This window comes from Bombyx mori, chromosome 18 (assembly GCF_030269925.1).
Source record: "Bombyx mori chromosome 18, ASM3026992v2".
Classification (NCBI taxonomy): Eukaryota; Metazoa; Arthropoda; class Insecta; order Lepidoptera; family Bombycidae; genus Bombyx; species Bombyx mori.
The window spans coordinates 15,516,698-15,530,457 of record NC_085124.1 but is presented as its reverse complement, the minus strand read 5'-3'; the positions used below and the strand labels follow the sequence as shown (position 1 = coordinate 15,530,457).

Sequence of the window (13,760 nt, the reverse complement as noted above, 5' to 3'; positions counted from 1 at the left end):
TGAATCCGATTAAAATATCCGGGTCTTTTGTAATGTTATCGTAAATGGTTTAAAAATATGTTTTATAATTTAGGATATTAATTTAATCTGATACTAATTTTGCTAATTTAACTAATATTCGCGGACTACAAGTCAACTTCCGCCCATACCATTACTAATACATTTCTAATAGTTGCAACAACTATGAGCACTCGTAAGCAAACTTTATGTTTAATGCCCAATACAGAACCTGTATCCTCTCGCATGAAAACCACGTACGGTACTGCTATTCCACGAGCCGGTATACTAAAAAGAGAATTCAAATCAATAAACGCTCATCACATTGTAACGACTAGAACAAACTCTATTGACGATCAAATCGTAAGCAAAACGACTATAGCACAAACGCACGACCAGTGTGCACCGTGTGAATTAAACTCTATGAAATACAAAACAAAAATAACTTTATCTCTGTCACTTGTCAAACCAATTTCAAAAGCAAACATTAAATTTTAAAATTCAACATCTCTCTATCTCTCTCTCTCTCTGGTACGCTTAAATAAAATGGATCCAATGTCTAAACTCGAAAGAGCACAAACATAGATTGTTGATAATAGCTAGTCATTCTAACAATATAAATGGAAATGTATTTGTCGTGTAGATTTATTGCTGCTTTAGTGGAAATAGTTGTCACGAATATAGCTTAGCACAGCTTTGTGATGTGAAATATGTAACCACTACTGACACAATGATAATAAATTTAACAGATTTAAACAAAATTGATAACCATGCGGTTTACTTAAAAGTGAAATATCGATTTTAAGCTGTGGTCATTTTCTCCTGAACTTGTAAGAGTATGTTTAAAAATCGTTGGATTATTTAATGAATCATCATTCACTTCATAACGTTCATGTTTAAGCGTGTGATTTTAATAAGCATAATAATTAATAAAATAAATAGAAGCTATCGTGGCCTAAAGAATATGACGTCCGGTACATTCGTATGTAGCGATGCAACGGTGTTCGAATCCCACAGGCGGGTACCAATTTTTCTAATGAAATACGTACTTGAGAAATGTTTACGATTGACTTCCACGGTGAATTTAATAAAAATCAAACCCGCAAAATTATAATTTGCGTAATTACTGGTGGTAGGACCTCTTGTGAGTCCGTTCGGGTAGGTACCATCACCCCGCCTATTTCTGCCGTGAAGCAGCAATGCGTTTCGGTTTGAAGGGCGGGGCAGCCGTTGTAACTATACTGAGATCTTAGAACTCATATCTCGAGGTGGGTGGTGCATTTACGTTATAGATGTCTATGGGCTCCAGTAACCACTTAACACCAGGTGGGCTGTGAGCTCATCCATCCATCTAAGCAATAAAAAAAACGAAAAGGTTTTTATTTCGGAAAATAGCAACATTTAATTTGGTTTTGCAAATCCTGTCCCATCCCTCTCCCACACTTTACCTAACGACGCGTGCGAGCGAGATCGTGTGGCGACATCGACTCGAGAAGAAATATGTAACACCGTATTGCTATTTCTGACATGTTAGAACTTATATCTCAAGGTGGGTGGCGCATTTACGTTGTAGATATATATGGGCTCCAGTGACCTCTTAACACCAGGTAGGCTATGAGTTCGTCCACCTATCTAAGCAATAAATAAATAAAAAATAGCTATAAATTTCTTTATATTTGTCAAATTATGAAAAACGTTCAAAAACTTGTACAGGAGAGCCCGTGTTTGGGTCCGCACCAGGTTGCAATCAGTATGTAATATGTTTTGAAGACGGATCCTTGATACACTTACCCTTGTAGGGAGCTTCACTATAACCTCTTCAGCAATAGCGATCAAACTAGTTTTTACCGTAATTAAAAAACAACATTAGTTGGGAAAACTACAGGGATTCCGCTGGTCTTCGAGGTAAGTTTTCCGTAGTATGTGTCTACGTTATGATGCAGATAATTCGTTTACGATTTTCACTTTTATCGAAATAATATAGATTTAAATAACAATAACATCGTATAATGTCGCACTATGACTTACTGAACGTAGTTTACCAATTAACTTCGAAGCAGAACGCGGGCGCATCTATTGTCACACAAACGAACGCGTGCTTCGGGCAGCCACTCGCGTCACGGAATAGCGTTTAATACCGTAAAAGATAAAAAAATTAAAAATAAGAATAGTTAAACAACAAACTTTATCCGTATAAACGTCACATTATTTGATACTATAAGTGTGAAATGTCAAAAGGTCAACAACATTGAACATTGAGAATTATTACTAAATCACTTTTTAGTTGTTGAACGAAATAACAAAGTTAGCGGCAAAAATTCTTTTTTTTTTTGTTTATTTCGTTCTAAATTCCAGATTTTTCAAGCTTGAACATTAATTTTCAGTTTCATTTTAAGCTTTTTCGAATAATCTATTTTTTTATTGTAGCAGAGTTGCGGAATCAGAGTATTAATTTCGTGTGCAAGTAGCCATTATATTATTCGAACAATGATGATAGTATTTAAAAAAGTTGTTGTGATTTTACTGTTTTCTATCGGTAAGTACATTTAACATTTTACCTAAGCATGTATCCATCTCTTATGAGTGGTACAAGTGATGCTGGGCGTACCACAAGCATAATTCATCAGTCAATTTCTCTTTCCCGACCTATTCGCTGGTTCTCTAAGGGGCTATCCCAGTTATGCCCGGACGGGTAGGTGAACTCGCGGATTCAATCTGAGTGAATTTGCTAACACTAGGAAATGCAGTGCTTCGCGGAATCTACCACTAAATCGGAATCGCGACCTACTGAGAAAATCCGGCGAGAAACTCAGTAGGCTGTTTCTATGAGAACCAATACAATCACAATCTATTTCGAAATATCCTTTTAACAGCGATCTATCATCCTTAGGATTGAACTTCTCACCTCAGTATTTCCAGTGCTGTCTGATATAAGATGATATTATTATCCGTGTAACACGACGGCTTATCTCTTTGATATAAGCCGTATTCTAATGATAATAGGCACAAATATTTATCTGGAGATGCAAAAAACTCTGTTCCCAGCCGTATTTAAGTACTGTTTAATCATAGCCAATTAAATTCAATTAGTGAGCGCGACCCATCATGCTTATTACAAGGGGAACTTTAGAAATAAAGGAAAAATTCGCTTTTAATGTTATGGATAAATGAGATTCACGTTATTATTTGGTTTATAATTAAAGGAGTCTTGCTACGGGATTCGTTTTGATTTGTGATGAGGTTTGCACCCTCCCACCGGCGTTCACGTCAAATTGAAAATTCCTTTTCATGCTTGTTTATACTGGTTTTCATTCATGGCTTCATTTTGAGGGGTTTTTATTGGATACTCGTATATAATAATAAGCTACAAATTAATTAAAATGGTCTGTGTATTTAAATCTCAAGAATATTTTATTAAAAGCACTAGCTGACCCGGCAGACTTCGTAGTGCCTCAATCGATAAATAAAAGACAAAAGGAATCCGTCTATTTCATTCTATTCTTTCCGACGTTTCAAATACATCACAGTCGCGATGACGGACTACTGACAGTAAAATGAGTTATGCTTATGATAATGCTATGATGATAAAAAATCAAACCAGCAAGATTAGTTCTCTGGTTATGCCGGTTGTAAATTTATTATTTTACATTGAACAGATACCGATGGAATCTAAATTAAAATAATAACCATTAGGTTAAACACGCTCCTAAATCAGTAAAGTAATAGAGACTCTGATAATACTCTCATAGTAACATTTTTTGTCAATCAACCCTCTGACAGTAAATGTAGGTACTTAGTGTAGAGCATGCATTAAAAACAAACAAGCATTTAGTCTCCAAGATCATCCAACGGATACCATCTTCCCGGTGTTGTCCTAAATACTGGCATTAGGCACATTGTCGAGCGGAGTCCACCAATTGAACGAATTAAGCGATCGTAAGAGGAACGGCGCCGGCTACTTTGTATAACTTGACAAGTTTTTAAAGATAATTCATGCTGTATTTTTATATATACTTAGTCTGGCCATTAACACTGTTACAATTAAAAATAAACAAAATATTACATTTGAATTTGGAATCTGTCATTTTTATATGATTGCTCATTGAGTTTTCTCATTTTGGCGCCAATACATTGTACAATATTTTGCGATATTAAAACGGAGTGGGGTGATAAAAAGAACCGAATCGCTGTGATTGCATTACACGAAGTAGGTATGAAGTCAAATGCAATTTTTAAAACTCTCCATACTTGGTATTAGTAAAATGTTTGTGTACCGGGCTATTAATAGGTGCAATGAGACATCCTCTGTTTGTGACAGAAAAATACCTGTCCGTCCACCTAGTGTTCGTACGAAAAAGGTGGTCAAAGCAGTAAGGGAAAGAATTCGAAGAAATCCTGTCCGAAAGCAAAAGATTTTATGTCGGGAGATGAAGATAGCACCTAGAACCATGTCGCGTATTTTAAAAGATGACTTAGGACTTGCAGCCTATAAGAGACGTACTGGTCATTTCTTAGCCGATAATTTAAAAGAGAATAGGGGGGTAAAATCGAAACAACTACTGAAGCGGTACGCAAAGGGAGGTCATAGAAAAAATTTGTTTACGGATGAGAATTTTTTTAGAATTGAGCAACATTTTAACAAACAAAATGACCGTATTTATGCTCAAAGCTCTAAGGAAGCTTCCCAATTAGTCGATAGAGTGCAACGTGGGCACTATCCGACTTCAGTGATGGTTTGGTGGGGTATTAGCTATGAAGGAGTGACTGAGCCATACTTTTGTGAAAAAGGTATCAAAACATCGGCACAAGTGTATCAAGATACCATTCTTGAGAATGTAGTGAGGCCCCTTAACAACACCATGTTCAATAATCAAGAATGAGAAGAAGAAGTCTACGCAGTCTTGGTTGGAAACGGACGTTTCGGACTTCATCAGAGCTGAAGACTGACCGTCGTCTAGTCCCGATCTTAATCCGCTGTATTATGATTTATGGTCAGTTTTAGAGAGTACGGCTTGTTCTAAACGCCATGATAATTTGGAGTCCCTAAAACAGTCCGTACGATTGGAAGTGAAAAATTTTCCCATGGAAAGAGTGCGTGCTTCTATTGATAACTGGCCTCAACGTTTAAAGGACTGTATTGCAGCCAATGGAGACCACTTCGAATAAGCTTTTTATACTTTAAATTGTTTTATATTTATGTATTAAATTAACACACTGTAAAAGTAATAAATGTTATTTGCAATAGAATGTTTTTTTCCTTTGTCTCAGTATTTATGGCAAGACTAGGTATAATTATATATTTTTATATAATAAATGTAATGTTAACTATCCAGACACACGGCCCCGAGCTAAGAGTCCGTGGTCGCTTACAACCTGCTTAATCAAGCGAAAGAGTGTTCATTACATTACGTACCTACATATCACAACAGCCTGAGACACAAAAAATGTAAGAATTAAAATGATAGAATTGGTTTTCAAAAACAAGGGACATTACCATAATGTATGGAGTACTTATAGATTTTTTTTTATTGCTTAGATGGTTGGACGAGCTCACAGCCCACCTGGTGTTAAGTGGTTACTGGAGCCCATAGACATCTACCACATAAATGCGACACCCACCTTGAGATATAAGTTCTAAGGTTTCAAGTATAGTTACAACGGCTGCCCCACCCTTCAAACCGAAACGCATTACTGCTTCACGGCAGAAATAGGTGGTACCTACCCGCGCGGTCTCACAATAGGTCCTACCACCAGTGCCACCAGTAAACAGATTAACCGATCTTCATTTATATGGACCTAGTATAGTAGGAAAATTCGGGCGAGCTTACTGAGCTCCTATTGTTAAACGGGTAAGCTAATAAACACCACAACCTAAATTTTTTTTTGTCTTTGCAATATATAGGAGCTCTAATAACTACTTATTATCAGGCGGACCAAGAGCCGGCTTATTTACGTAAATTACTTAGAATCATTATTACCATCATTATCCTGCCCTTTTCCCAGTCGCCTGGGGTCTGCGCAACATGTTTTCTCCTTCCATACTCTTCTATCATATACCATTTTTTCGCTCACTCCCCTCTTACTCATATCGTTTTTCACGCAATCCATCCATTTCTTCTTAGATCTACCTCTTCCTCTATATCCTTCCACATTCATAGCTAACACTGTCTTACCAACCTCATTTTCATTTCGTCTCATCACATGTCAATACCATCCCAAATGCTTAAATTACTGAGAATTCTTAATTGAACCACATGGTCATTAACAACATAGAACTACGTCTAATTAAGCCTTCGGTTTCTGTTGCAGAATTTTCGTGCAGCTCGATGATCGACCTGACACAGAAGTGGATACCGAATGCTGGTTGGGAAGTGGATTGTCTGTGGACTCTAGTCGAGAACGACGAACTACAGTCGGTACGCCTCTACAATAATGGGCAGCAATTCTTTATTTACAGGCCAGAGGTGTGTATGTCTCATTTTTGTAGAAAGTGAATGAACACTTAATTAAATATAGTCATTTTCAAATAATTATATAAGCCAAACTAATATACCACGCACAGGAATCTCTTCAAAAACTGATAATGCAACTAAAAGATGTGTGGTGTCGTGGGACACCGGATAGGAACGAAGTTCCTTATTATAAAAATATTAATTTTGAGTTCTATTCGAGGTATAAAGAAAATAAAACTGGAGGTTTCGCAACAACCCACGGTCATTTGGTAACGTGCGAACTTATTGTGGTACACATGGTGTGGTATGCACGGTTGTTTGCATAAGAGTTAGTGTATTGCGCAAACGAACGCTGTGAGATCGTGGTCAATGAATGATAAAAAAATATGTTATTTTTTGTACGTTATTACAAAGTTAAGTCGTACACTGTGTGCATTACTAATAAATATCTTACGTTACGGACGTATAAGGAACTTCGTTCCAAAGTTATTTAATACCCGCTTCACTTATTTTAAATTTCGTGGAGCCGCATTGTAAAGCCCATATTATTATAATACTCGTAGCTCGGGGATCGACAACCTCATTGATTCAAACTCGCATGACAGCTGACTGCGCGCCCCGCGACAAGTGAGAACATTGTACCCGCTTCTTTACATTGCGTTATAAGAATGTGATGTTTTAATAGCAGCAATATTTCCATGTATCTATCTACAATCCAATATCGTGATTATTTTATTCTTGCCTATATTTCCGAGAACATTACATCGTTTATAAACAGTCCAATAATAAAATTACCAATAGCAAGTCAGTATTATCTCAATTCACTAAATGACCTTTAATAAATGTAGTAATATTAGAACAAACACGTCGTGTAATAGTTTTGCGGCGCGGCGGATGTCCAGCCTCCATCCTTTGTAAACATAATTTTAATTGTAGCGTCCCGTAGGGCAGGAAGGGCGAACCTTTATGACGTCATTCAACTAACAATTGATTAAATACATCCGATATTGTGTTACAAATGCTTGATTAATTATTATTTTATTTCATTGTTAATTTAAAGTGAGGGACGCCTTATTTGTGAACAGAAAATAAAAGGTCGTAAGAACAGGTGGTTTGCAAGCCACTCCGAACCATTTAAAACTGGATACCGGTTACCGAAACCAAACGTTATTTTCCTGACTATTTTTGCTTAAATGGCTTACCTTCAGGCCAAGACTACTTTTAAACAAAGGTAATAAAAAAAGCAAAAACGGAGTGACGGTGTTGACGGTTAGATTGAGAGAACGGTTTGCGTGAAATTTGATCAGTAAAGGGAAATAAAAAGTCTCTTTCCTGGCCGTTGAATACGGTGAATTCGCAGATAAACGGCACATCAAAAAGTGAATACTACAGGACTAGGGCGTGGGACGTCAGGTGTCGTGAGACCTCCGAAAAAGGTGTGACAGGAGCGTGTGTAGTATCCGCAGAACTAATCAAGCCACCTCAGGATTTCAACTTCACGTGTGAAGTCTCCGGTGAGAGACCTACCTTCAGGATCGAAACGAAGAGCATTCTTGTTTCAGCTTCTGGTGAGTTTTTGATGATAGTAAGAAAAGTAATAGGATACACAAATATAGAAGTATATTTTGAATTTTGTCTTAATGAGTAGAAAACCAAAATGCGTGTCCTGAAACACGCGGTTGATGTCATAATTGCGAGGGAATAACGCCTATCCCAAATACGGTGACAGCAGACAGACCGGACTGTGCAATTAGCCCGCACGCGTTCACGCCACGTAACACAATTGAGGCCTATAAAATCAAAGGCAGCTAAACGCCTTATTGTTGTAAAATGGATTAACTATGGCGCCATCTGGTTTAGTTAGTTGGGACACGCTTCAGTGTTTTCATGTTATAACAAATGCAGCTAAATCTCTAGCAAATTCAGTTCAAAATTTTTATTTTTACTCTGTACTCAAATATAAACGAAGTTCATATAAAAAAATGTGTGCGTGTACTAGTGTACACACGTAAGAAGTGAAACTTGTTTATGGCCTTATTTTTCGAAAAATGATCTACATGCAACTTTCTAGAAATTGGTTAAATAAAGTTAAATTAGATAAAGTTTAAACAAAAGGATTTTATTATCATAGACATGAATACAAAAAAGTTAAATTAGATAAAGTTTAAACAAAAGGATTTTATTATCATAGACATGAATACAAAACAGATGGCGCGTAACGGAAAAAAGTGACGCGTAACCGAAAAATGTGACGGTAAATTTTTTTCCAACGCCGATAAGGAAGTTTCACTTCAAATATATCATTTAAAATTCAGATTATTAGTAATATTCTCATTCTTTATAAATCTGCTTTAAAATAAAGAATATCGTAGCTACCCGAACAAAGTTATTTCAGCTTCTCAAACCGGGAGTGTTGCTAGCACTGGCCCCAGCAAGAGCAGTACTTCGATGGATCGGAAGGATCCGTAATGACGTGTTTAGGGCCGATATTTGTAGTTTACCTCAATATTTGATAGGCTTGGATTTAGCTGCCTTTGATTTTATAGGCCTCAATTGTCCTAATCGCCTCTGTCGTTAAAAACGTAAATACTTTGTTAACAAGCTACCGACAGTGAGTACTTCCCACCAAGTCGGTAATATTTCCGAGTATTCTTCAGTTGACAATTTAGCCAAATACAATTTGCAAAAGATATATTCCGGAAATGTTTTCTTATTATCAGTTTAAATGTATAGTAAGTATAGGTAATATGAATAAATTCAACATAAAGTTGAACATAATTTTAGCATATTATTATTCGATGGGTCGATTTTTTTGATATTAACGAGAGTCCAAACTCCGTTAAAAACTAATTTAGGATAACAGAAATATTTCGCCACCAGTACCGCCTAGCGACGCACACATCAGCGTTGCGACGATGGACTCTGAATCGGGCCGGGTCACCCTCAACTGTACGTCTAGCGGCCTGCCCTCGCCCACTCTTATCTGGACCATAGGAGCACAGAGGGTTAGTAAACGGCGATAAGCACGGCGCGCTTGGATCGGTACACGATAGTATAAACAATCTTCAAGGTTTTCCGTCAACTTCAAACCTCTATTTATAAGTATTGTAGCAAACCGACCGGTACGTCACTCTCGCGGCCGTATGCCCGCTCGCTATACATAGTTAGCATCTGTGTCTATCTTTTTAACAGTGTTTAATCTATGTTCCGGGCGCTTCCGTTTTGAGTGTGAATAGCGTGCGCCCGCGTCTAAATGTAATTATTGTTTAAAATTGAAAATTGTTTGTGATAAAGGAAGATTAAAATTCGAAATTCGATATTGGTGACTAACCCATAGTTTTAAATACCCCTGAGATCTACCCCTCACTATATCTGGCTGCCCAACGTTTCCTAATTTTTTTCTTGCTTGGACTAACAAAATGGCGCGCACGCTTTTGTGAAAAATTTGCTAACTATTGTATGCTGTTGGTGCTTAATTGTAAAGAATGCCTTTAACTAGAAATCAAGATCGCCAGCAACGTCGCGAAGACGACGTTATTCCTGCTGCAGATGCAAATGCCAACGAAAATCACGAGGAGCATGATAGCCCCCATGATCGCCCCCACGCCGAATCACGTAGCAACAATTCTACGTTCAACCTGGATGATGTTTCAGCGTTGATGGCCTCGCTGCAACGTTCGCAGGCCGAAACATTTAAGAACATTATGTCGTACGTGATGGAACAAAGATCGTCGACTCCGGCACCTCCGCCGATGCCCCCAGTGAACGTAGATGGTACCTTGGCGCGTTGCAGAGCTTCTTTCAGCGGTGCACCTGGTGAATCTGTTGAGGCCTTTATAGATGCAATTGAAAGTTAATGTGTGCCGTGCCCGCTCTATTAAGCTTGAACAAGTACGGGCGCCGTGGTCAGCAGACGCTTCAATTCTTTGAATGCCTGTGTTTGTTCAGGTCCCCAGCTCCATGTGTAATTCTTCTTGGTCAGTCGAGTAAGCGGTTCTGCTATCTTTGAAAAGTTTGGAATAAACTTCCTGAACCAAGAGCATGTTTGGAGAAAAGTTCTTAAATGTTTTAGATTAGATGGTTCCAGCATATTAAGGACAGCACTGACCTTCTCAGGGTCAGGAGACACACCGTCTGGAGTGATGACGTGGCCCAGATAACGGACCCTTTCTTTGGCAAAAGTGCACTTCTCTCTGTTCAAGCGAATTTTAAACAACCCTTAGTACTGCGTACCGACGCGAGCAACTATGCACTTGGCGCAGTTTTAGCTCAAGGGGAAGGCAAGGACGAAAGGCCTATCGAGTATGCTAGCCGCCTACTCACCGCAGCGGAGCGCAACTACTCTACTACAGAACGGGAAGCGCTTGCTGTAGTCTGGGCCGTGGAGCGTTTCAGGCCATACCTCGACGGCCAACCAATTATTATAGGCAGTGACCACCAACCCTTGCGTTGGTTGCTTTCTTTAAAGTCTCCTGCTGGTAGGTTGGTCCGTTGGGCGCTTAAACTCCAAGAATTTGACATTAGATTCGAGTACACCCCAGGAAAAGCTAACGTTGTCGCTGACACGTTAAGTAGACCGATCTGTTCCAACGAAACACAAAATAACTGCGGCATCTGTTCTGTCATTTGCGACCTGCCCACCAAGTCACCTACCCAGTTACGTCAAGACCAGTTGACTGATCCGGAAATACAGAAGATCGTCACAGAACTGGAAGGAGTGGATGAACTTGCTGCTAAAAGATGGTCAGAAAGAGGATTTCTAATGGAACAAGGTGTTTTATATCGACTTAATCCGGATTCTGATGCCGAGGCCCCACAATTAGTCATTCCTGCCCATCAAGTGACCGACATTCTCAAAGAGCTTCACGATGCCCCTACCGCTGGACATGCAGGAATTGACCGGACTTACCAACAAGTCTCACGTCTGTTCTACTTCACAGGAATGAGAAGAATCATAACCGACTATGTAAAGGCATGTATCCATTGTCAACGCTATAAGGCTGCTAATACCAAGCCTCCAGGTCTATTGCAGACGCCGGTGATGAACCAGCGCAACGAGGTCTTGGCAGTTGATCTTTTCGGCCCGTTGCCACCTGGAAAACAGGGGGAGCGTTGGATCTTGCTAATAGAAGATACTGCTACGAGGTGGACAGAACTTTTCCCATTGAAGGAAGCTACTGCTGAGGCGTGTGCACATGTCCTCATAGAGGAGTATTTTATGAGATTTGGTCTTCCACGCCGACTAGTTTCTGATAATGGCGTACAATTTATTTCGGCAGTCATGCGTCAATGCATGTCCATCCTGGGGATAAAGCAAAACCTTATCCCTCTCTATCACCCAGAAGCAAACCCCGCCGAACGTAAAAACAGAGATCTTAAGACTTTATTAGCACAACTCGTGGAATGTGACCACACTTCCTGGCCAAACATGTTACCAGTGATTCGGTTCGCTCTTAATAACGCTAAATGTCGCACCACAGGTATGTCACCTGCTTACTTGTCATTTGGCAGAGAGATGAGGTCCCCCACAGAAGTCACTCATGACCTTCGTGCTGTTCTAGACAAAGATAACTTTGTTCCCCAAATAACTCCCTATCTCAGGAAATTTGTTAACTCCTTTTCAGCGGTGCGCGAACGTGTAGAGACGCTTCAAGATAAAGCTAAAGGGTATGCTGATCGTTCGAGACGGCCCATTGAAACATTCAACGAAGGTGACATGGTTCTCATCAAATCACACGTCCTCAGTAAGAGCGCTAAAGGCCTTACTTCTAAGTTTGTTCCAAAACGCGATGGTCCGTATCGCATCGTTAAAAAGGTCAGCCCTACTACTTACCACGTCGCGCATGTTGACAAACCTGATGAAGTTTTAGGGAAATATCATGTGAACGATCTCACTCTATACCGTGAGAATCAGAGTGATGCTCTTCCGCGGCCGGCGATGCCTAAAAAGAAACGTGGTCGTCCCCCAAAGAATGTTAAAACAGATTCTCGAGTTCCAGGGCATATGACGACACGGCATGCTGAACCATGTGCTGAAGCTCCACGTCTTTCTCCCGCAGCTGGTGGTATGGTTGGTCTTGCGCCTGTCCCTCAGCCCAGTAGTAATGAGATGCTAGTCCAGGAGCGAGGGCGTCCTCCAGGACTAGAGGGGGAGTATGTAGCAAACCGACCGGTACGTCACTCTCGCGGCCGTATGCCCGCTCGCTATACATAGTTAGCATCTATGTCGATCTTTTCAACAGTGTATAATCTATGTTCCGGGCGCTTCCGTTGAGAGTGTGAATAGCGTGCGCCCGCGTCTAAATGTAATTATTGTTTAAAATTGAAAATTGTTTGTGATAAAGGAAGATTAAAATTCGAAATTCGATATTGGTGACTAACCCATAGTTTTAAATACCCCTGAGATCTACCCCTCACTATATCTGGCTGCCCAACGTTTCCTAATTTTTTTCTTGCTTGGACTAACAAAATGGCGCGCACGCTTTTGTGAAAAATTTGCTAACTATTGTATGCTGTTGGTGCTTAATTGTAAAGAATGCCTTTAACTAGAAATCAAGATCGCCAGCAACGTCGCGAAGACGACGTTATTCCTGCTGCAGATGCAAATGCCAACGAAAATCACGAGGAGCATGATAGCCCCCATGATCGCCCCCACGCCGAATCACGTAGCAACAATTCTACGTTCAACTTGGATGATGTTTCAGCGTTGATGGCCTCGCTGCAACGTTCGCAGGCCGAAACATTTAAGAACATTATGTCGTACGTGATGGAACAAAGATCGTCGACTCCGGCTCCTCCGCCGATGCCCCCAGTGAACGTAGATGGTACCTTGGCGCGTTGCAGAGCTTCTTTCAGCGGTGCACCTGGTGAATCTGTTGAGGCCTTTATAGATGCAATTGAAAGCTATACAGAATGCGTTCAAGTATCTGACGCTAACATCATACGAGGCCTAGCCATGCTTTTGTCTGCTGACGCAGCTACGTGGTGGCTAGGATTAAAGCATCACATCTCCACTTGGAACGAAGCCAAAGAAAATTTAATATATGCATATGGCACCCGCCTTCCACCACATAGAATATATTTGGAAATATTTGCTTCCCCGCAGGATAACGAAAACACAGACAAGTTTGTTGCTCGTATTCGTGCGCTTATGGCAAAGCTACCGCGGGATGATATTACTGAAAAAGTACAACTTGATATGATATACGGGTTGCTTCATAATAGAATACGCACAAGATTGCGCCGTGAAGAAATCACATCTTTCAATTCATTATTAAACCATGCTCGGAATATAGAAGATTCGATAGAGGA

At 39.9% G+C, this 13,760-nt stretch overlaps 1 protein-coding gene across 4 annotated transcripts in view; it reads left to right on the top strand.

The window, feature by feature from the left end:
- Positions 1-2,068: 2,068 nt before the first annotated feature.
- Positions 2,069-13,760, top strand: part of LOC101737815 (uncharacterized) — a 14,744-nt gene continuing 3,052 nt past the window's right edge. Inside the window, exons 1-5 of one of the 4 annotated variants that reach the window (XM_062673776.1) lie at positions 2,069-2,301; positions 2,428-2,533; positions 6,307-6,461; positions 7,810-8,017; positions 9,330-9,454. In XM_062673776.1, coding sequence (XP_062529760.1) covers positions 2,485-2,533; positions 6,307-6,461; positions 7,810-8,017; positions 9,330-9,454 — 537 coding nt within the window. In that variant the 5' untranslated portion in view covers positions 2,069-2,301; positions 2,428-2,484. Of the gene's footprint in view, positions 2,302-2,424; positions 2,534-6,306; positions 6,462-7,809; positions 8,018-9,329; positions 9,455-13,760 lie in introns of all 4 variants that reach the window. The other 3 variants (XM_004925546.5, XM_012689874.4, XM_012689873.4) reach the window with 3 other exon arrangements.